Consider the following 22273-nt stretch of genomic DNA (forward strand, 5'->3'; position numbering starts at 1 on the left):
AATAATGAGCGACTCAGAGCTAACTCGTAGCAACGCGCCTAGTGAACTATGGACGGAGCTATGGCGTGCACTATTGAAATTCGGGGGTGGTTGAGTTGGTCGTGAAGAATGATTGATTCGATACCACAGCCCCTCGTGGTATATACACAACATCCTCCGTCGGATGCTTTACATGGGAGCATATCTCGACCACGCTGAGTACAGACGATTTGTGCGGCCTACAGTCGGCGGTCTTATCATCCCCGCCAACGGATGACTCGGGTAGTGTCGATCGGGAGGGGGCGGCGCGACCATCTGCCCTGCTAAGCCGTCTCGCTTGGGAGTTCGTCCATCCCTCGCACGGAACAGCTGTCGATCCATGCAGGCATCAAGGGGGCGGGGAAAGAGAAGGACAAAAGGGTCGGACAAACTGCAATCCTCTCATGGATCTGGCGACCTTTCGCATGACAACGGACTCTGGGTTTCTCGTATGCCACAGATTGTCGCCATCGTATTCGGACAGTCTGATGAAGGATTGGAGACATCATGGTCGAGACTCGCCCGCCCTACCGGAGCGGCTGGGGGCGGGGTCCAGACTACTCTCGAGAGCGGTGTAGAAGAATGGGGAATCCTCAATAAATTGATCATTTGACGATAGAATGATAGGATGAGAACACCCAATTGTGCAAACTAGCGCTCAAGTAAGCCGGATTCGAAGACGAATTCAAGGCCTGAACCTTCACGGGAGCCTGACCGTCGATTGGGCCCGACCGCTAGCAAAATGGAGGGACTCAGGTCCATCAGCTCTCTGTACTTTGGCCTGTCCGTTCATAGCTCTGTGGCGAGTTCAGAACAGTCGCCTATCAAAAGAGCTTAAGATTAAAAAATCAAAGACTGGATTGAGTGGTCCAGGAAGGTCAAGAAGGTTGCAGTAGGTTCGTAGGCGTAGGGGTCGAAGAGCCTGGTTTTCGGCCTGGTCTGTGTCACGCTCCCCACCCGAGTTGATCTTGGAAAGGGACCCAACCTTGTCTTCTCTTCCTCCCTTCCCCTCCGCTGTTCAGCCTTTCATTCTCTCCCTTATTTTTCCTCTGACGTGAGGCGATCGGACTGTTGCCATCGTCCACAATGGGGTCATATCTTTTCCAATGGTGAGTCGCTCCTTCCCACCAAGCTGCGCTGAAAAGGACTGGGCTCGTGAGCTTTTAGCGCCCGATATCTCCAACCTTCGAGTCTGTCAGATCTTTCAGATTAGGAAGGGGACAGGAGACGGGAAAAGAAACCCCACCCTCCTTGGGGGCTGAGCTCGAGTCCAGGTGCCAGGATGGCTGGATTGGCGAATTGGAGGGATTGGAGCGCTGACTGGTCGGTTCCTTGTGGCAGGCTCTCGCCCGCGACCGAGGTGTTCGTCACCGGCACGTTTGATGATTGGGGGAAGACGGTGAAATTGGATCGGGTGGGAGACGGCTTCGCAAAGGAAGTGCCTTTGCCCGTGGGCGAAAAGGTCCAATACAAGGCATGCTTCTGATTCCCTTTTGATCCCGTCCCGAAAGCGCCTCACAAATGGCTTGCACGGCCTGGATTGTCTGGATTGCGGCGCTCATTCGCTGCTTACGATATCCCCCCTTTCCCCCTGTCACGTTTAGAGGGGGCGCATTGAAGTCGAGTCCATAGATAAAAAAAAAGGACCAGAAACGCGGATGCGGTGAGGTTGCCAGCCCCGTCCCTGCGGTCCAGGCAACCCCGACTTTCCATGACGCTTCCCTATTCCGCTGACGTCACTTGACTTCCCCCCTCTTTCTCTTCATTCCCCCCAAACTATAAAACCACCACGCCGCCATTTCATATACGACCTCCCCTTTACTGACTTGAAACCTTACTAAAGTTTGTGGTGGACGGTATTTGGACCACCGACAGCCGCGTGCGCCAGGAAAGTGACGGACATAACAACATCAACAACGTGCTGTTGCCCGAAGACATCCAACCCCAAAACACCGAGGAAACTTCGACCCAAGCCCTCCCCTCCTCCACTGCCACCGACGCGACCACCACCAGTATCCCCAACGCCGACAATCCTACGATAGCGAAAACCATGTCCGGTGTGACCCCGGATTCTACCACCGCCGCCCTGGCGGCCAACGTTCCCAAGGAGCATCCGAATGGGAACCTGCCCGGCACCTTCCCGGATACCCCAGGACAGGAGTCTGAACCTACGCTCTCTGTGAATCCCATCCCGGCTTCAGGAGGCTACGGCAACCCGATCAAGTTGAACCCTGGTGAGAAAGTCCCGGACCCGAGTTCGATCCATGGCAACACCATCGAGTCGACTGTGAAACTGGACAAGGAGTCATATGAAAAGGGTGACAGCGTGCCGCTAGGCAGCGCTGGCACCCAGAGTGATACTGCGGGCTCCAGTGCATTTACGGTGCCCCCTGTCACCAAGAATCTCATCCCCGAATCCAGCCTCCCCATGGGTGGCCCCGCACAGCGTGCAGCTCAGGTCGATCAAGAACCCACCCACGCTGGCGGCCCCGCCCAGCAAGCTGCTCTGGCTGATCCCGGCTACACTATTCAGTCCGCCGCACCCACTTCAACCACCGCGGACCTTGCGGCCAAGGTGCCGCTGGAGAAGGATATCAAGCAGCCCAATGGCACTGAGCCTGCCAAGGATGTTCCGCAGATTGTAAAGGAATCGATTGCTGAGGCCGATTCGGCCCCCGAGGCAGCGGCTAACACAGAGGCTGTGGAGGAAAAGAAGGAGATGGAGAATGAATTACAAAAGAAGGTCAATGTGGATGACTCGGCCGGCACTCCGGCCCCGACTACCACCGCCGCCACCCAGGCCGTCGCCCCCGGATTGACGGTCCCTGCCGTCGACTCCACCGATGTCTCCCCCACCTCAACTCCTCCCCCGGGCCATGCCGCGCCCACTTCTGCCGCACCCACCTCGCAGCCCACTGGACCGACTGTGACCAGCGGCATCAGCACTGAACCAACCCCTGAGGTATCCACTGCTAAGCCAGTCGAGCCAGCCCAGCAGTCCGCCAACACCACCGGTGCTGGTGATGCCCATGTCAAAGAAGAGAAAAAGAAGAAGCGTCTGAGCGGGTTCTTCAGCAAGCTCAAGGAGAAGCTTAAATAGATCTGATCCTTTTCCTGCTGTGGATCTTGCTGTCCCAGACATCACAAATCTTCCGGGCGGAAATCATTCTTGATACGGGGGTTGGCTGCCTGGCTGACCATTTTAGACCCGGCGTGAACAAAAGCCAGCATCACTATTCTGGTGTTTTCTTCGCGTCTTTCTTCTTTTATTTTCGTTTGGCAGTTATCGACCTGTTTTTAGTTCTCTCCGTCCTCTCTGTTGTGGTTTTCTTTCAGATCTACTCCGCTCCCCTCTAGTGGATGGACCCTGTCCCGGAATTCGTCTTGTATCTTTCCTTCTCTTTACCTGTTCGTTTTTTTTGTTATGATCTGGATACCTCATTTGCACCGTATTGTCGCATTGTATTCCAGCAAGCCAGAGCCCTTTATTGTTTACTACCTGCCGTCAACCCTAATAGTACCTACCGAGTTTAATGGGACTCTGTTCGGTATCGCTTTTCAATTAATAAACCGCCTGGTATCTATATTCGACATTTTTCTATTGACGGATCGGTTCTGGGTGTCGATCAGCACGGTCACCTCTTTACCGGGCTGCATCGCATCCACCGCGTCTTATGATAAAAGCTTTCACACGTAGAATTTGCTACGGGCTCACGCAGCCCCGAGTACCCGAGATGCATTTGGCCCCCATTGCAATAAGAGCTGCTTTTACTACATGAGTCGAAGTTGCAATCCGGAAGCGATGATATTAACGCTCTGCTTTGATCCGTTCTATTCGCTAGCCAAGCGAGGGTGCGCTATGTATTGAAGCCGCGGCGAGCGGCATTGGCCCTAAAATCCTCAAAATATCGAGTGTAGGGAGGTAATGCTTGCTCAACAACTTTGTGTGACATTCATAGATCGTAGCTTGTAAGTTAAGATGAGGGGTATGATCGTATTCCTCGGCGCCCTTCGGCCAGAAGCCAACCAAAATATAGTGAAAATGAGAAACTCGGATGATCTCCTAACGCCTGACCTTTGACCAATTCCTCCACTTACAGTCGTCAGAATGGTATCGCGTTGCTGACCTGCCCGTTTAATTTCACAGGATATCCCAACATGCTATTACGCGTTAGGTTGGATCTTGGTGGCAGGGGGGGGGGAAAGGGGGGTATATCAGTGCGTACTCGCGACCGGTCTGCGTTAATCCACACCCACAGAAGATCGAGGTTGGCCAGAGAACGACCTGTAGGAGGACCGAACAAAATTAGCTTGAGATACTCAGCCTGGACAGATTGAGAGTGGTTTTTCTTTTTCATATATGGCTCGTCTTAATCGTAATGGTCTGGGGGGTGGAGGGGGTGGAGGGATGCTATACATACCGCTGCAACGATGGTGCAACAGAAGCCTGGACCGACGAGTTAGATGATCTCTTTTGTCCCCGTTTCTCTTTTGCTTTTCGCCGGTAGCATGATGAGGATACATACCGAGAGTCGGACCGACGACTTTACAATGGCATGGATTCTGATCGGTGCCGCACTGAAAACAGATAGGAAAGATGGGGAAGAAGGGGATGTCGCACATGGTGGATGGACTGGGGTAAAGGGGGCGACAAGGATTGTCGACAGGGAGAATGAATCTTCTTTTTTTGGCTTTTCTTATTGCTGTCTATCTTCCTTTTTTTCTGCGCTTGCCTTTTCCGCCTCAGATCAAGCGAAGTCTTACTGGAAACAGGTTGAGTTTGGGATTCTATCATGATGACGCAGATGAGATCGCGATCCCCCGATCTGCCTGGTCGCTGCGAGAACTAGAATCGGATCTGGTCTGAATATATAGGCAGAGGTAGAGAAAAGCTAGGAGGGTAGATATGGATAGTCAGGTATTATTTTCTTTTCTATATACTCTCATGAACCCGGTTTAACCCTGTACCGCGATAACTTTTGGTAGTACTGTACTCACACTTGTACTTCCTGGTGATCTGCGGGAAAACTAGCCCCTTTGGGACGTGGCTGGTGTATGTACATAAGAAACGGGCTTCAACCTCTGCCTGACTAATAATGTACAGCACAAATCACATGCTCAACCCCGTTTGCCTCGAACGAATCAACACGCAACGTCACAGGGGCAGCGGCAGGTTGTTATGATAGCGACTGATATGTACCTGCTCAGCTGGACTTTTTTTGGCCCTCCTTCTGGCTCCCACAGGGTTCAGCTGTGCCCGATTTCCTACCTCGACCGGACTTTGCATCGTTTCGACCCTCCTTTCTTTCCGCCTTTCAGGCAACCGCGCCAAACCCTCTCTAAGCCCTGCACCCTGCACCCTGCATCCTCGGACCTGTTACCTTACGCTGCACACGACGCCGACACTCCACACCACCCGCTATTAAAGGAAACGGTCCCGACTCTACTCCACCTTCGTTTCAACGCCACACTTCCTCCCCTCGTCAGACAGCCACATTTTACAATCCCTCTCATCTACTTCGACTTTTTCTCGTCTCCAATTCCCAAACCTCACCCTCCCCCCTTTTATTCGTCCTCCCAAACTCTGTTCATCATGGCCAGATCCAAGGGCAAAGGCAGCAACATTCTCCCCCTGATCCTGCTCCTCCTTTTTGTCGCAGTCCTCGCCGTCGTCGGATTCGTCGTCTACAGGATCGTCCAGGATGTCAGCAAGAACACCCGCGAGAAGATGGAGCGCAAGCACATGGTCTTTACCAAGGACGGTATGAAGGTTCAGGTTAAGGAGATGAAGGATGAGCAGTACAAAGACCGAACGCAGAGGTGAGCTTAGATTTCCTCTCCCCCTCCTCCCCTCCCTAGTGATCCACCGCGAGGCCTGAGAATTGTGTGTCAGGCTGACAAGATATCATTGCTTTTTCTTCACAGCGTCCTCGTCAATATGTGGAACCACACCTCTTTCCCCGCTTACAAGAGTCGTCTGTGGGATATGAGCGGCGAGGAACAGCAGGGCGTCGAGAAGCGCAAGCCGTAAGTTGATCTACGAACCCCAACATTTATTCGCTTTCAATCCCTTTCCATGGTCTCTTTACATCTCAACCAACGTTGCCTCTAACGCCCTTTAACCCAGGCACTCGAAGTAAAATGTCGTCTCTCCTGCCAGGATGACAAAATTGTCTCCCTGCCAAAAGCAAAGCTTTCTCCGCGTCTTATTTCTTCTGTACGCGTGGCATAGTGTGATGGATTTCCATGATCTAACCACTCCATTCACAGAACAGCCACGGCATTTGGCTTAGGGTTGATGCCAATTTCCAGTGTCCTGTCCACCCGGATAGGCCTTCTATATTCCATTTATTTTCCCCTTCACCTGTTCCTATTTGATTCGATTGCACCATATATTTCGGGCCCCCCTATTCATCCTGAACATAGGTTCTTCTGTCCATTTTCTGTTCTCATTCTCCTATCCATTTTTATATATCTTTTACCCTGGCTTCTCTTTGCGCTGCGCTCCATATCCATTCTTACTCCCTCTACTTGCCCTGATATCTTTTCCAATCTGGTCAATGCGCCACGATGTACGATATACGCCGCCTTCCCTCTCGTTTCTCTTCTTATACCCAGGCATTCTGCGGCGCTAGCGGGCCTGGACTCTCCCCGCGCCAGCCTTGCCCCCACATTGCTTACAATTTTTTTCTACTCCCATTCTTGCTATCGATTTTTGTTCCTGATCTGGCTATCGTGATTACTAGTCAATTATATGGAAAATAAGTACACGGAGAATAAGTACTCCGCAAATACGAGATCTGCGCAATTTACTTCTTCGATTAGCGTTATATCAACGCATTGTTCCTAGATTTCCGTAGGCTCATAGGCACTGCTCTAATTCTAGGAATGCCTTATTCCTCTCCACACAAGTAAATACGAACAAGCCTCAGCGTAGTTCGTCTATTCCCGCTCTCATCACTCCGGTCCTTCACAAGAAAGAATGAAAAGAGAGTTCCCCTTGAGAGGCCCTTTTCATATCAGAACGTATATGTACACTCGATACCGCGTCCAGAACCAGCCCCTTCTCTGGCCGCAGTGAAACCTGGGACATCTAATCCAGCGCAGCATAGTAACTATAATCCTGGTTCAGCAGGTAAAACGAGCTGGGCTCTGGCTGCCCGCTGCCGCCCTCCCAGGTGGGTGTCGCCAGCGTGACCGGAGTATCCGTGCGTCGCGAGGTGCTGAATATCTCTTCGAAGGTCTTCGCCCACTGCACGCGGTTGTTCAGGCCCTCGAGGTCCCAGAGCTCCTGCAGGAAGTGCAGGAACGAGCTGTGCGTGTACGCAGAGTTGCTAGCGTACGAAGTGCCCTGGTCGTGGATGAGGGTGTTGGCGGGAATGAAGGGGGAGATGAGGAAGGCGGGGACGCTATTGGGGGAGGGAAATTGTTAGGCTTTTTTTTTTCCTCCCTTAAGAGGCAGGGAGAGGGGCAGAGAAGATGCACGTACCGGACGCCGAGACGGGTGAAATCGTAGGTGACGTTGTGGCCCTCGGACGTGCCGCTGAAGGTGATGCCGTCTTCGGGCTGGGGCACGTTCATGGGCGGGGGAACGTGGTCGGCAAAGCCGCCGTGCTCGTCGAAGTTGATGATCAGGAGACTGATTTGTTAAGGTGGTTAATAGGCTGTGTAAGGGATTTGGCTCTAGAGAGGTACCACTTACGCGCTGTCCCAGTATTTAGACCGGCGCAACGCATCGTACAGGTGCTTGACCATTTGCTCACCCGATGCCATGGGACTAGTTGGGTGCATTGAGTCGATGGTGCAGCACTCAGGGTTGATGTATGAGAAGCTGGGCAGCGTACCCTCTTCCAGGTCGCGGTAGAATTGGTCGGCGTGGGCGAGGTGGTCCATGGCGTTGTCTTGAGTCCACTGCTTGGGGTCAGCGCAAATGTCCCTGGGCGACATAGATTTGCATTTCAATTCAAGCGGATGACTCACCTTATACATGAATGCATCGACGATGTCTGTCTCGTAGTACTGGATTGACACTGTGAGCCGTTGCATGAGAAGTTAAGTGCCGAGGGAGGAGCATCTCACGTTCTTCCAGGAAATGTTCTTCTTGCTCAGCGATTCAAAGATGGATGTGGCGCATGTAGTGCCCGTCACATTATTCCAGAACCCGGCCGACTGGTCGGTGTTATCGACGAAACCGCACGATGAACCCGAGGTCGCGAATTGGCGATTGACGTTGGTGGGACCAGGGTGCTCCGCAAACTAAAATTGACCCCTTCCATTAACATCGAGTGGTGTCTCATTACACTGGAGGTACTACTACAACTCACGTAGGAATCAAAGAAAGCAAAGTTCTTGGCCAATTCAGCCAACAAGGCCGTCTTCTTCTGATCGTAGGCCTTGATCACAAACGCTGCGTCACCCGGAGTGGCCTCGTACTTCTCCGATTGGCGCTCGACGAAACCTCCCATGTTGGGCACATCATCCTTGGTGACGTTCCACTTGCGGAAAATCTCGTAGGTGACGCCGGCGAAGTTGTGATCCGGGTCCAGGAGCGGGACCTCCGTTTCGAATGGTCCCGCGCAGATCTCCAAAGGCTCGTCCCAGACCGTCCAGTTGGCATTGGTGTATTCATTGCAGTAGTTGATGTTGCGCAAGTTGTCAATGTCCGGATGAAAGTCCCAGTAGCCAGCGATGTTGTCGAAAGAGTGGTTCTCCAGAGTGAGATAAATGACATGCTTGATCTAGTGCGACGAGACTGCATGAGCCGTCGAACGAGTTCTCTTCATTCCCTCTTCTACCTTGGATTGCCGGGGTGACACTTACGTTCTGGCGCAGGTGGCTCCAAGTACTCGCGCTGCGGGCTGTTGGGCGGGCCGATGCGGCCGCGACCAGACCCGACAGGGCGGCGATCGTCCAGGCTGACTTCATGGTTGTTGCTGCGCGTGTCTTGCCCTGGGGATCTGAGATCGGTATGCGCTGCCACTTCCGTGCTCTCGACTGCGTGATCGGGGCAAGGAGCCTTGGAATATGGGAATGGGCATTTTTATAGTGTGGAGAAGGCTCTCCACCCTCCCTGCCACTGGGCCGGCGTTTATGATTCCCTGCTTGGGCTAGTTGTGTGCCTCGTGCCTTGTTCCTCCATCGGCATCGGCCGATTCGATTGCGACGGAGATTGAAAAGGCGGTCTTCATCACTGGACCGGGAACGAACGACCGAAGCTAAAACCACCACGAGGGAGATGTCCGACGCTACCGGGTGCTGTCGGCATTGGAGGCTTCCGACCACTATAGCAGTGGACACAATGAGATCCACTCATCCTGATGGGATGGATTCCGATCCCTGCAAGGAGGTGGGGAGGTGATAAGAAAGATGGGGGGTGGAAGAGGGGTATGCCCAGCAGTATGTAGGGTGATCTCCCTAGAATCCCCGCATGTCTCGACTGTAGAGAGTATGGAGGATCGTCGGTGGTTGGAAATGATTGTACTCATTCTCTGGTGACTTGGTCGTCTGTATACGAAGTTCTGTTTAATTATCCTGCTGATCAATGGGATCGCGTGTACCTGCTTTGGGCCGATGTCGAGGCTATGTTTTCCGCACTCGAATCAGTTGCAGCAGAATCGACACGCGATCTAAACAAGCACCGGTCCCACTCTGTAGCTCGCTTCTACCCAATTAGGTCAAGTGCCTCCCTAGTGATTGTAATAGCGCAGTGATGATTGGCCGCCTTCTTGGAATTAAGCAGCACCACATCTCCACTGGATCCACTTATTCTCCACATGCCAGCTGATCCTCCACGAATCAGAGCTGCACGTGCCTGGCGTTGCAGTTGTTGCACTGGCAGACGCCAAGCACGTTGTGCCTCAATAGGCTGGGATGCACTGGAAGTCACTGGGATGCACCGGCACGGGGCGCCGAACACACCGATTACTCCGCACCAGCATTGTAACGCTTCTACGCACATGGCAGCTCGTGGTCGACTTAAACAAATCGCTTCTCGAACTTTTTTTTCTTCTCTTTCTCCCTCTTTAGCTTCCATTCGAACGAAACCTCCATTCAACAATACATTTTGTTTGCTGGCCATCATGTCGATCTCATCATTAAGAGGCCTCATGTCGAGCTACTCCCCTGTATCAGACCGCAGCTCCGCCACCGACGATGAGAAGGAAATGCACATGCACCTGCGAGCAGATGTCGAGGCCGGCAGCTCCTCGGGTACGCCCGAGGGAAGCGACAAGAAGACTTCTCGCTGGATTGATGGTCGCACTGTCTCCGACGCAATCATCGGTCTATCGGACGGCATGACTGTGCCGTTTGCGCTTACCGCGGGATTGTCAGCTTTGGGCGATACCAAAGTTGTCGTCTTTGGTGGCATGGCCGAGCTGATTGCCGGTGCTATCTCAATGGGGCTGGGTGGTTATCTCGGGGCCAAGAGTGAAGAGTAAGAAGCTTCCACCCGATTTCCCCACCGCGGGATGCATGAGGAGAAGAGGGGTAGACACGGAATGAGGCCATTCAAGCATCTAATCTAACATCCCGGTCACAGAGAATCCTACAAAGCAACCTTGAAGGAGACCCAAAACCAAACTATGACTGACCCCGCCTCGGTCTCCACCACGATTTCCGATATCTTTGAGCCATACGAGCTGCCGGCAGACCTAGTAGCGCAACTGACCAACCACTTGTCTGTCTCGCCCAATCTCCCCTCGTTTCTCATGAATTTCCACCACACCCTCCCCGAACCTTCCGAGTCGCGAGCGGTCATCTGTGCTCTGACCATTGCGTTTGGCTACTTCATCGGCGGTTTCGTTCCGCTACTCCCCTACTTCTTCGTAGGCCCTCACGAAGCGTTCATCGCGCTGCGCTGGTCAATTGCAACCATGGTCATCGCTCTGTTCATCTTTGGATACGGCAAAACCTGCTTCGTCACCGGCTGGGCCGGTCGCCGAAATATTCGAAAGGGCTTAATCGGAGGTATTCAAATGGTCCTCGTCGGCGGTATCGCAGCAGGGTCGGCGATGGGTCTCGTCAAGGGATTCCAGCTGCTAGCACATGGAGGGGATCACCCTGATCACAATTAAGGGGTGCGAGTCTCGTTTCGATCAATTGCTTCTAACTTTGTTTTTATTTTCTCTATTCCCCCTATTCTTTGCTGTTTAATTGGCGTTTACGACATGGCATTCTCGATGGGCGAAACCGGTGTACGGGCGTTGTTTTTTTTCTTTTTCGTGCTCTTCACGATTATGGCGGGGAGGCAGCTTGTAGGCAAAAGCAACCACAGGGCTTCAGATAGATACTCTCATTTGCTCTTTCAAATCTAATTCGATGATCTTCTTCCACTCAGATACGGGCGGTAGCCTTTTGCTATCCTTTGCCCCGCCACATGTCGTCCCGAAACATTCACAGAACTTCTCTTCCTCCAATATCCACATTAAGTGATGATTGAAGCTTCTGGGAAACAGTTTCACACTGTCAATTACTTGTACATACACTTCAACATACGAATACTATTGAGAAAGGGTTCTATAAATAAGCCTAGTTTACTTGATAATTGAATTACTCTTTTTAGTTAATTTAAAGATAATATGACTGTTCAAAATTCCAGGGGAGGTTTTGATATATATACTAGTAATTGTTACAGATAGCATAAAGGAACACTACTTAGAAGTTAGAGAAAATATAGAGAAGAAGGATAAGAACGAACCATGCTCTCTATCATCAACTAGAGACTCTAGAGGGCTAAGGTTTTGTCTAGATGAATAATATTTTGATAGCTTGACATGAATGAGATACATACATGTCAGAATAGTTCCCAGAGATTCAACAGTTCAACTTTGAGTACCGGCAAAGCCCCTAATTTGACGCAACAGAATCAGAAGCTCGGTCCACAGGGCTGTGATTTTCTTCTTTCATCATCAAGAGGTTCGAAGCATGATGTCCAAAACAAGGCCAGCGGTCTATAAATTCTAGGCACCTCGCTAGCCAAGTTGGAAAACTCCAACCAAGCCAGAGAGTGATACTTCCCGGCAACTTCCGGATAGTAGCCATATACTCGGATGCCTTCGAGCTCTGAGATATGGAGAATCCGAGAACCCTGCGGCATGCTGTCTCCAAACAGCCAGCTGCTTCTGTGAGTGTAACCACCGCTTGGAGGGCAATACACATACTGTGGAATTTCTACCGGTTGGCACGCTCCAGGACCGGATTGGAAATATACTGTAAAATAAGATACTGCCATATCCAAAGAGGTAAACTTTGTAGTGATAACATTAGATACATGTATCTTTGACCCCTGTGGGTTTTGCGAGGAATTCAAAAGTCGCAGGGTTCAAAATCGCGGGTTTTGTCAGGTCTAAAAGGATGTTCATAGTGCTGACTTTCACAACAAACCAGTAGCACAGTAGGAACGTCGAAAATAGCTCTTATGTTGTCGATCGGGAGAACGGATTGATTCCTGATCAGTTTGAGAATCGTGATGTACATGCATCTTGGTTTATTGTACTAGGAGGATCATTCGAAGAACTGATTTCGTCTGCCTTTCGACAGAAATAATGTGGCGTGCTTACAGACTCCGATCAAATTCAGATTTCAGCCGAATCAAATACTGTTCAAATAATTTTGCATTTTATTTTAAGCCACCGTCTTGACTTCTTACTGTATCAGCTGGACCTCATCCGCTTCTTCATGGCGAAGAGAAAAGTCGTCATGGATGATCTCTCTCTTGATATGAAACACACAAAAATCAACTGAACTTGCTCACCAGCCGTCACAAGGGAAGGTGGAATAGATCACAATCATTTTCCAGCGAGAGTGCTTTACCATGAAGATTTCAACCTCAGCAAGGGCTTATTCTCGGGCGCACCTAGCAATAAGGGGCTGCATCTCAAATCTTTGCAATATTCTACTAGAGAGGGTACGCTGAATGTAGCCGAAGGAGCTACCAAGAGATTTGGACAAAAAGTCTATGCTACAACTTGGCAATGATCCTAATATATTGACTCTGTTAAACAAGGACCATTCGTATGGCTCAAATTGTGATGGTTCAGTACAGTGCCGCCGAGGTTCGCCTTCCATGTCGGAAAGATAGGGAGGCTCTTTCAAACCTAATCATATGATACTATATATCCTGATACGGTTACTCTCGTACTTTAGATCACGTTTCGGTTTCGAATAGTAAAATTCAAACGGATGAAAGATGTAATATTTGTATTATTACTAATCCAAAAATAACCACCTAACACTGTGCTTGCTACGTTTCCTGACCTTACGTGCTCGCCTCGATTTTTCAACTACTCGTTCTATATTTTTTCTAACTAGGTCTATCCTAGTTCACAACTCTTCTTATATATTATATGTTACGTATATCCGCGTTTTTCTACTTTGTCTGTCGCCGTTTAAGTAATCTAAAAATCTATTTTATATTAGGTCCTAGAATAAGTCTGAGAATCAACTTACACGATTATATTAACACGCTAGTTTCGGTTCTATATTCTTATAATAGCTAAGAAAAAACCGAGTAATAACTAAACTATTAACTAAGTATTTAGGAGCGCTTAAAATCTATTGCTAGACTACTACTAACCTATAGGCGCTAGCTTTTTCTATTCGCCTTTTCTATCGTATATAGCTACTTAGGATTGTTTAACTCTACTTACTGTCTCCGTAGTAACTTTCTTAGTCTAAGTAGGGGAGATCTACCGGTTATATTATACCTAAAGCCTAGAAAGGTATTAGATATTGTTGGAGGAATTAGGCCTAGCAATCACGTGCTCTAGCAGCCTATCTATCCTCTGGAACGGAAGGAGGAAGCTCCGAAGTCAGGATATATATAGAAGAAGAAGAGGGGTTTTCCTCAATAGGAAAGAGACGAGAAGGCAATCACGGTTCCTAAGCCGGAAGCTGTTTAGATGAAAAGGTAAACAAGACTTGTGTTAGGGAATAACTACTTATACAGGGTAGAAAGCCTGTCGACTAGGTAGGAAGATAAACGTCAAGTAAGGAAAGCAAAACACTGTTTCTTGCTATCATGGATCTCTCCATAATCCTCAATTTATGTACAGACTTCAACACCTTCCCAGATGACCAAGGCAAAGGCAATGGATCACATTACAACATGCGGTCTGACGTGGCCTACAAGTAACAGAGGTAAGCAAAGGCTACAGGGAAGAGGGGTTCACGAATCCCTACTGGAAGGGCACCGAACCCTTAGGCCTTGTAGGTCATGCATCTATGTTGGGGAGAAGTGGGGCTGTTATGACGAAGCCTGACCGATAAGGTGTCGAACTGACGCCTGAGGCATGGAGTTGGGAATAGCCTCATGTTGCAATATCATATGACATTAATATAGGTTAATTAAAAATAAACTCTAATTTCTAGTACTTTAAAAAATAAAAGAAAGGTTAATAAAGTCTTTATATAAACTATTCGTATAAGATAGCGCTATATATAGGTCGAGAGGATAGAGGAGGAGATCTAACTATAGAGCTAACTAAGGATATAGGTCCTCCCGGTCGTACCCTATCAAAAAATCTCCGCTAAACCCTAGGAAATTAGGGTTGGATCGTACGATAGTAAAACGTGACCGTAGCAGCTCAAATTAAAACGCGAGATAGTAGATACTCTAACTTAAAATATCCTAAAATTTGAGCTTAATCGTACGAGGAAAAAGGCTTGCAGTCTGCCTTGGAAAATCAATTATAGTAAAGTCTAGCGTCAAAATACTGCCTATACTAAAAGACTCTGACCGCCTTGCAGTCAGGCTCACTGCACCCGGTACCATAGGATAGAGGTAAAGGCCAGCAGCTATGATTCCAGCGTAGAAATTTTCGGTATACTGCAATTGTTGCAATTTTGGAGCTGTTCGGTGCTGGTGAGCCATAATTCCGGCGAGGGTAAAGATAATTGTTGCTGAGGAGAACCAGCATACTACCGGCCCGATAAATCCCTTCTGAGGGCTCCAGTGGAAGGCCATCGTAAGAAGATATATTATGTATGCAATGGAGGCTAGGATCAATGAGACTGCTTTAAGGCCAACATGCCTGAGTTTATCAATGACTGGCTGAGTGGTGCAAGACAAATGGATCTCACCATCGCTGAGAGGCTACTCTGTAAGTCTTTTCGGCCACGATTATCTGATTCCAGTTCTGCGCTATCGCACAGATGTTGAACATGATTGCCATGGCACACAATGTTCCCTACTAGCCAGTTGGAAAATTGTTCTGGGGGAGATGACCGGGATGCCATACCGAGGCGACGGGAAAGCCGATTGATGCCAGCCATAAGCTTAAGCCGTGGTTAATAAAGCAGACTTGCGTGTTTCATCGGGGACTTGCCTGGACCTCTTTTTTGAGCCGGTACGATTGCGGTTAGCTTCACAGTCACGGTGTCCCGACAATTCATCTCTCGGACAGAAAGTCGTGGAGTGAAGAGCATATGCATCTTGAAATGGAGATATGGTAAGATAATAATTTAGAAAAACAATCATTTTTCATCCGTGGTGATTCAGTGGCTGGTCTAGACACCCCGGAAACTAATCCGATCGAAGCCGTTTCCAAGGTACGCGTGTTGCTGGGAACGGTAACTGGAGCAAGATCCACATGAGCTCTTATGATGAATTAGAATTTAGGCAACAGTGAGGTCACATGCTCTCTTAAGCTCATTTCTAGCTCCTTTTCTTTTTTTTTTCTCTTTTTTTTTTCGGGCATTTTTGGAAATCTGCTTGTATGGTCTTCGCTTAAATAGACCGACCTTGAGGCGCCTCTTCCTTGTACCTCAAGTTCTCTATATATGAACCTATCAAGAGACTTTTTCCTGGTTAATATAACAATATTCAAGCTCTGGAATTCAATCACCGCGTTAAACATTATCACTGTCATGGTCATTTCATGAAGTTCAAGCTCAACGTATTTACTGCAGTTCTGGCGATACAAAGTGCTATTGGCCAATTGTCTTCGATTCTTGGGTTGCCAAACTCTGATTTAGGATCACCTGCTCTTACTTTCTCGAACTTCTGGTGTGACGGTAAGACTTAAATTTCAGAGACGGGAAGAGAGCTCCCCGCCGCTGCTCTGTACAATTAACACAAGCACCGCTATTCTGACAAGCGCTCCAACTTCCGCACCATCTCCGAGCACAGAACGCAAATTTATACAACATGTCTCAAGAGAAGCATACAGCGGTGGATCTTCTGAAAAAGATGGGGGATACTGTCTTGAGAATTGAACAAAATCTGCAGCAAAACCGACTTGACAGGAAGAGCTTCCGCAGGCTCTTGAATGAATACTTGCTTCGAGCCGAGTCGGATGGGAGATTAATGAATGCTGCCAGACAGGAGCCCCATTGTGACAACCGAGGTGTATTCCTGGCATACACCCATATGGAATTGATCACGTGGTTGTCCAAGAACAATTACACCCTTCTATCAACGTCGGTAGGATGGTATAGCTGGCGTCAGTTTTTATCCAAGTATCGCATTCCGCCATTCTGGGATTCGGAAAAAGCAAAGGACTTGAAAAGTCAGTTGCATCACATCAAGAGAATAGCCGCTTTGGTTTACGCAGATCTTCAGGCTTATCATGTAGGTCAAAAGAAACTTGAACATATGATCTAGGATCTGCTGCTCTTACTTGAAGCAAGATTTCTATCCCAGAGACTGCTATCCAATATCCTAGTGTTCCCGTGGGAGAGCCGGCTGCGCCGCCTGCAGAAGGTATGTGACTGTTCGAAAAATATTCTCCTTGAGGACACTTTAGCTAACTATGTGCTGGATAGCATATGAAGACCTCTTTCATCGAGGTAGTCTGGCACAAAAGGCTCTAGAGGGATCGGCTCCGGCGTGAGGAGTTTGAAACCTGCTCTGCTGGTTTTGATGTTCACGTTGGCACTGGGAAGATGAGTCTAATTCCTTTTTTGTCTTGGTGAGTCATTGAGGATTCGTGGGATTTAATGCAGTCAATGATATATTGTTGATCGTTGCTCTGATAATTGCAAATGAACCACGTCATTTACGCCTCGGATGAACACAGTCCAAGCTTTATGCTGAAAATATGCCACAGTAGAAGCATTTGAAGGGTCCGCAGCATGCTGATAGGCCGCAAAAAGTGCGAGAGCCGCGTAGGCGGGAAGGACCAAGCCGTTCGGCGTTACAGCCCCATGCTCTGATCTGGGTACTGGGCGAGCCTTAATTTTTGAACCGTCATCTTTTTTGAAGTCAATCCTCCTAGGGGCATCGATCCCTTCATCAAAACAGTCAAAAGGTCTTCATTGAAATCTTCCATATCCGGTTCCCTTATAATCTCGAATGCTCTCTGAAAAATTGGGGCCAGGGGTTCAGGGGCCCAAGGCTAATTTGGAGCGCGGGATGATTGGCGAGGCGCTCGTGGCTGGTGGGTCCAGGGAGGATTGGGCTGCGGCTGTGGAAATCGAATCGGATTATGGTCTTAGATCCCTTGAGCGTAATTTTTAATTTAGCAATTCGATATTGCAGGACTCTAAATTCGATCGAAGGCCATAACAAGAATTACGCGTTTTCAAAAGCCGGTAGTGCCACAATGCCTCTGGAGTGGAAGTTGATTGGAGTCTTGAACATGACTTACGCGGTCTTCCTAAAAAGGCATAGGTTCGCACCAAATGGCCCCTAACCCCACTGAAGCGCCTACGGACAAGGGAAAGAATGTCCCTTTCATTTTAAAATCAGGGATCGCATGGAAGTCTTCTGTCAAACGACGTTATGGAGCGTCTCGTGGGCTCTCGCATGCTCCGGCGAAGGGGGGTGCTCGTCTTGGTCGTGATTTTACTCGCCAACGCATATTTGTTTTGGCGCGGATGGCCAAATCATCTAGGCACCAGTCTAACGGGCATGTCAAGCTCGAAAACCTCCAAGCTGGAATCCGTATTGGATTCAACAGTACCCGACATTCATTCTGTAACGCCTCTGAATGATCAGCGACTAAGCTTTTTACGATATTTTTTCAATGAACTCAACGACAATGCGCCACAATGCTCTAGCGTGACTCACTCTAGAGATGTATATGGGATTGGATTTGATGCCGTGAATGAGATGGAAAGACCGGATTACATTTCTCATGCCGACGACATCCGAGAGCCGTTAACGAAATCCCATAATGGGTTTGTTGCTGGGATCAAAGAGAATTGCTCTCTGCCCTATAACCCAGGCACCAGAGGCATTGTATCCTCGGCCGGTGGGGATTACATGCCCACCTTTATCTCTTCTCTACGCACCATGCGCCGAACTGGCTGCACGTTGCCCGTCGAGGTCTTTCTCATTGATTGGTCGGAATATGAACCGTACATATGCGAGGTAGTGCTGCCCAAGCTCGACGCAAAATGTATGGTACTTGCGGAAATGATGGAAAATGTCCATTTCCCGGAGGATGAGGAGTTTCTCGAGATCAAAAAATATCAGATCAAACCATTTGCGATGCTGTTGTCGTCGTTCGAAACCTTTGTTTGGTTAGACTCTGACTGCATTCCTCTTCACGACCCCGAAACCCTTTTGGAATCTGAACCCTTCACATCAACGGGACTTGTGACCTGGCCAGACTTCTGGGCTAACACGGCATCTTGGCTATATTACAACGTCAGTGGCCAAGTCGAGCCTCCCATGACACACCGAGCATCCACAGAGGCGGGTATTTTACTCGTCTCGAAGCCAAAGCATGCCTTGACCATCGCCTTGTCTGTCTACTATAACTACTATGGGCCGGATTACTACTGGCCACTGCAGGGACAAGGAGCACATGGCCAGGGTGACAAAGACACATTTCTGCAGGCTGCTGGAGCCCTCAACACGAGCTTCTATGCCGTCAGTGAGCCTATTGCGAGTGTCGAATACATTTCAAAATCTGGCGGGTTCACGTTCGCCGCGATGGTACAAGCTGACCCTTTCGAGGACTACAATCTGACCAGTCAGGGTCTATGGCGAGTCAAAAATTCATCTGTTGCACAAGCGCCACGGGTATTTTTTGTGCATGCCTCGAGCCCGAAATTCAATGCTGGGACTGGTCTTCTCAATACACTAGATCGTGGAGATGGCACGTCTGGTCGAGCATGGCTAAATCCGCCCATTGTAACCAGTCGATTTGGCTACGATATTGAAAAGATTTATTGGGAGGAGCTCAAGACAGTGACATGTACTCTGGAGCATGCCTTTTTCTCGTGGCAACACAAGACTGGACTTTGCAAAGACGTCCAGAGTTTTTGGAACAATACAATCGACAATCCCGATACCACCGTGCCACAATTAAATGGCACCGTCATTCTCGATGCTCCATCCCCAGCCACGGATGACGAAGACCAAGATGATGAAGACGGAGATGATGAAGAAGAATCCAAGGGCGAACCCAAAGACGAATCCAAAGACGAATCCAAAGACGAATCCAAAGACGAATCCAAAGACGAATCCAAAGACGAATCCAAAGACGAATCCAAAGACGAATCCAAAGACGAATCCAAAGACGAATCCAAAGACGAATCCAAAGACGAATCCAAAGACGAATCCAAAGACGAATCCAAAGACGAATCCAAAGACGAATCCAAAGACGAATCCAAAGACGAATCCAAAGACGAATCCAAAGACGAATCCAAAGACGAATCCAAAGACGAATCCAAAGACGAATCCAAAGACGAATCCAAAGACGAATCCAAAGACGAATCCAAAGACGAATCCAAAGACGAATCCAAAGACGAATCCAAAGACGAATCCAAAGACGAATCCAAGGAAGAAACCGAGGAACAGGCGAAGGAACAAAACAAAGAAGAATAAAGAAAAATCAAAAGATGAATCCAAAGATGAAGGCATCTAAAAGGACCACTTGGATGGGTGTAAATCTTTTGGCACCATCCGGAATATTATGAGACCCTCGATTGTACATATTCTCTTCTCCTACATATTCAATTCCGAGTTGCATTAATTCCAGATCCATGGTGGCAACAAATTGTATCCAAGAAGACTATTAAAACGACGAGGAGAAAAAAAGCAGAAGAATCTCGAAGTTGAATACGCCAAGGACTGATACCACCATCGAACCGCAAACTCTTAATCCCACGACTTTCCTACTTTATTGATGTCGATCAGGATTTCCGTCCGGAATATGCTAGACATGCTAAGCTTATATCAACACCTGAGGGATAAAAAAAGGCAACACCGTCGAAGTAGATCTAAGGCCGCCATTCTCACCCATCCCTTTCCCTACTCTACGATACTGCCAAGAATGACAAAAAAAGACACAAAAACATACAACAGTCAGGATTCGCATGTGGTCACCCACCATACTACTAACTGACCGGCGTGTGGCTTAAGTACGGCTGAGCGGACGGGAAGCCCTGTTCTCCACACCCTGTGGTCGTATGTATTGGATTATCACAGAGAAAGAAATCTAAAGAACGTATTCGCACAAGAAAAGTTGATTTTCCTGGTACCTCCCTTTAATATGCAAGCCCTTAGTAAATATAAGTCACTCTTCAACCTAAGTAGATCCCGTCTTTCACCTTGTCTTCCACCATATCGTCCACCACATCTCCCTACCTAATACTCTACCTTCCCACTTCCCCTTCTAACCCTACACTTGATTATTTCCATCGCCACAGTGGCATCAACTACCACTTCCAGCAACCCAGATATGGTTCCTTGTGCTGGACGTGGTCCTGGATAGCGTGGTGGACAGGGTTCAGATAGTTTAGTTAGTGGCAGAACGTCCTTTATTTCGAAATTCACAGCGTTCAGCTTGTTTCGCTGCCCAAAATGGTATTTTTAGTGTAGGTTTTACTGTACAAACCAGAATCAAAGGAGAAGATTAGGTGCCTAACAAATCAGGCATAGCGTATTTCTCAAGCGAGCTGCGCACCTCAAAACACTTAGTTAAGGCGATATTTTCTATCCCTATATCTTAGCCATCACATTTTTATTCTATTCATTTTTTATATCAGTAATCATTAATAAGACTGTCAGTATAATATATTAATTTTAAAAGATCCGCGCACTAAATTGCTACGATACCTAAAATTATATCGATACGGGCCATGAATAGACATAGGATATATATATCTCAATTATTCAGCTTCAGTTGGTTTATAAGCCTGACAAAGTATATTCCAGTCTTGTCGTACACTGGACATCAAAAAAATACTTATATGCGAAGGCTTGCACAAAGACAAGCGTGAGGATTCTTGATCTATTGATGCAGCAGTAGGAGTTCCATACTAGGTGTAGGAATTCCGCTAGCTGCATGTACTTCTATTCTCCTATCATGGTCCGCTTTCCTGATTAGGTGCTCAACCAAGGCCTCAACCCTCGCAACATGATCTCTATCGTTACTACTCGTGTGTCGTCCCTCCCTCTCAGGCTGTCCTTCATTATCCCTTTCCTCGATAAATTCAAACTCCTAACTCACACATTTGAGCCCTCGCCGTTGACAGCCAAGATAGACCGCATCGAAATTGGCTAGAGAGCTGGGTTCTATATACACACATTTCATCTTGCGCTTTTTGCACTCCTAGCAACTCCTAGTCCCTTTGCGGATCTTCCTCCGCTTCACTTCCGATTCGGCAGCGTAGTCTATATTTATATCCGTCCGTAGAATCGGCCACTTAGGTAGTTAGTTACGATAAGTTTACTACGGAGGCCGTAAATGATATAGAAGGTGAACAAAGCAATTCCAAGATTAGACCGCCAGCGGGGGAATTCTCGGAGGTACTAACTCAGCGGATACTATTCTACTGCCGCGAAATGCAACATACGGCGGACGAACAGCGCTCTATATTTATATTAATCGTATAGGAAATATCCTGCAGCGGGCTAGTGACTATTGAATTATTCGTTCGTCCGGCTAGACAGGCTCAAATTCGGCAGACATTTGTAATATATCCTTTTCAAAATTATTAGAAAACTCTCAAAACCATACCTATATGAAACTATTCTTATTTATTGCAATTTGTCCTCTTGTTTCGATAAAATTATCCCTCTAAAAAACATTGACCGGTAAAGATCTATCACTACCGACGAAAATAATTACAATATTAGATATAGAAAAGGAGCGCTAGAACATAGAATCGAGCGCGTTGTCATCGATAACCAAAGCACCTTCTACGACCGATTTGGAGCGCAGAAGATATAATACTCAAGATAGACAAGAGAGTTCCAAGCCGCCGGAAAAGGTAGATACTGAAGAGCAGGACCTAGATAATCAAGCATAGTACCCTTATAGTCTCAAGCTACTCATTATTGTCGTGGCTCTCGGTATAA

The 22273-nt window shown here is 48.3% G+C and overlaps 8 protein-coding genes across 8 annotated transcripts; 6 read left to right on the forward strand and 2 right to left on the reverse strand.

Moving 5' to 3' along the window:
• Positions 1-1104: 1104 nt before the first annotated feature.
• Positions 1105-3118, forward strand: N7462_006521 (carbohydrate-binding module family 48 protein; the record flags this gene model as incomplete). The annotated part of the gene is made up of 3 exons (XM_057078239.1): positions 1105-1127; positions 1360-1468; positions 1862-3118. The coding sequence occupies 3 exons, from the start codon at positions 1105-1107 to the stop codon at positions 3116-3118; spliced, it is 1389 nt and encodes a 462-aa protein (XP_056933819.1).
• Positions 3119-4121: 1003 nt separating this feature from the next.
• Positions 4122-4641, reverse strand: N7462_006522 (uncharacterized protein; the record flags this gene model as incomplete). The annotated part of the gene is made up of 2 exons (XM_057078240.1): positions 4122-4303; positions 4545-4641. The coding sequence occupies 2 exons, from the start codon at positions 4639-4641 to the stop codon at positions 4122-4124; spliced, it is 279 nt and encodes a 92-aa protein (XP_056933820.1).
• Positions 4642-5611: 970 nt separating this feature from the next.
• N7462_006523 (uncharacterized protein) lies at positions 5612-6049 on the forward strand (the record flags this gene model as incomplete). The annotated part of the gene is made up of 2 exons (XM_057078241.1): positions 5612-5838; positions 5944-6049. 2 exons carry the CDS (start codon positions 5612-5614, stop codon positions 6047-6049), a joined length of 333 nt encoding a protein of 110 aa, XP_056933821.1.
• A 1062-nt stretch (positions 6050-7111) lies between these two features.
• N7462_006524 (uncharacterized protein) lies at positions 7112-8943 on the reverse strand (the record flags this gene model as incomplete). Its single annotated transcript, XM_057078242.1, has 7 exons — positions 7112-7427; positions 7508-7657; positions 7721-7929; positions 7999-8037; positions 8098-8274; positions 8343-8756; positions 8839-8943. The coding sequence occupies 7 exons, from the start codon at positions 8941-8943 to the stop codon at positions 7112-7114; spliced, it is 1410 nt and encodes a 469-aa protein (XP_056933822.1).
• A 1154-nt stretch (positions 8944-10097) lies between these two features.
• Positions 10098-11093, forward strand: N7462_006525 (VIT1/CCC1 transporter family protein; the record flags this gene model as incomplete). Its single annotated transcript, XM_057078243.1, has 2 exons — positions 10098-10453; positions 10559-11093. The coding sequence occupies 2 exons, from the start codon at positions 10098-10100 to the stop codon at positions 11091-11093; spliced, it is 891 nt and encodes a 296-aa protein (XP_056933823.1).
• A 3953-nt stretch (positions 11094-15046) lies between these two features.
• N7462_006526 (uncharacterized protein) lies at positions 15047-15281 on the forward strand (the record flags this gene model as incomplete). The annotated part of the gene is made up of 2 exons (XM_057078244.1): positions 15047-15119; positions 15154-15281. 2 exons carry the CDS (start codon positions 15047-15049, stop codon positions 15279-15281), a joined length of 201 nt encoding a protein of 66 aa, XP_056933824.1.
• An 884-nt stretch (positions 15282-16165) lies between these two features.
• On the forward strand, positions 16166-16830 carry N7462_006527 (glyoxalase family protein; the record flags this gene model as incomplete). Its single annotated transcript, XM_057078245.1, has 3 exons — positions 16166-16588; positions 16661-16720; positions 16783-16830. The coding sequence occupies 3 exons, from the start codon at positions 16166-16168 to the stop codon at positions 16828-16830; spliced, it is 531 nt and encodes a 176-aa protein (XP_056933825.1).
• Positions 16831-17740: 910 nt separating this feature from the next.
• Positions 17741-19795, forward strand: N7462_006528 (mannosyltransferase putative-domain-containing protein; the record flags this gene model as incomplete). Its single annotated transcript, XM_057078246.1, has 1 exon — positions 17741-19795. One exon carries the CDS (start codon positions 17741-17743, stop codon positions 19793-19795), a length of 2055 nt encoding a protein of 684 aa, XP_056933826.1.
• Between the last annotated feature and the right edge of the window lie 2478 nt (positions 19796-22273).

The sequence above is a fragment of the Penicillium macrosclerotiorum genome (genome assembly GCF_028827735.1).
Source record: "Penicillium macrosclerotiorum strain IBT 26536 chromosome Unknown utg000006l_segment0_segment0, whole genome shotgun sequence".
Lineage (NCBI taxonomy): Eukaryota > Fungi > Ascomycota > Eurotiomycetes > Eurotiales > Aspergillaceae > Penicillium > Penicillium macrosclerotiorum.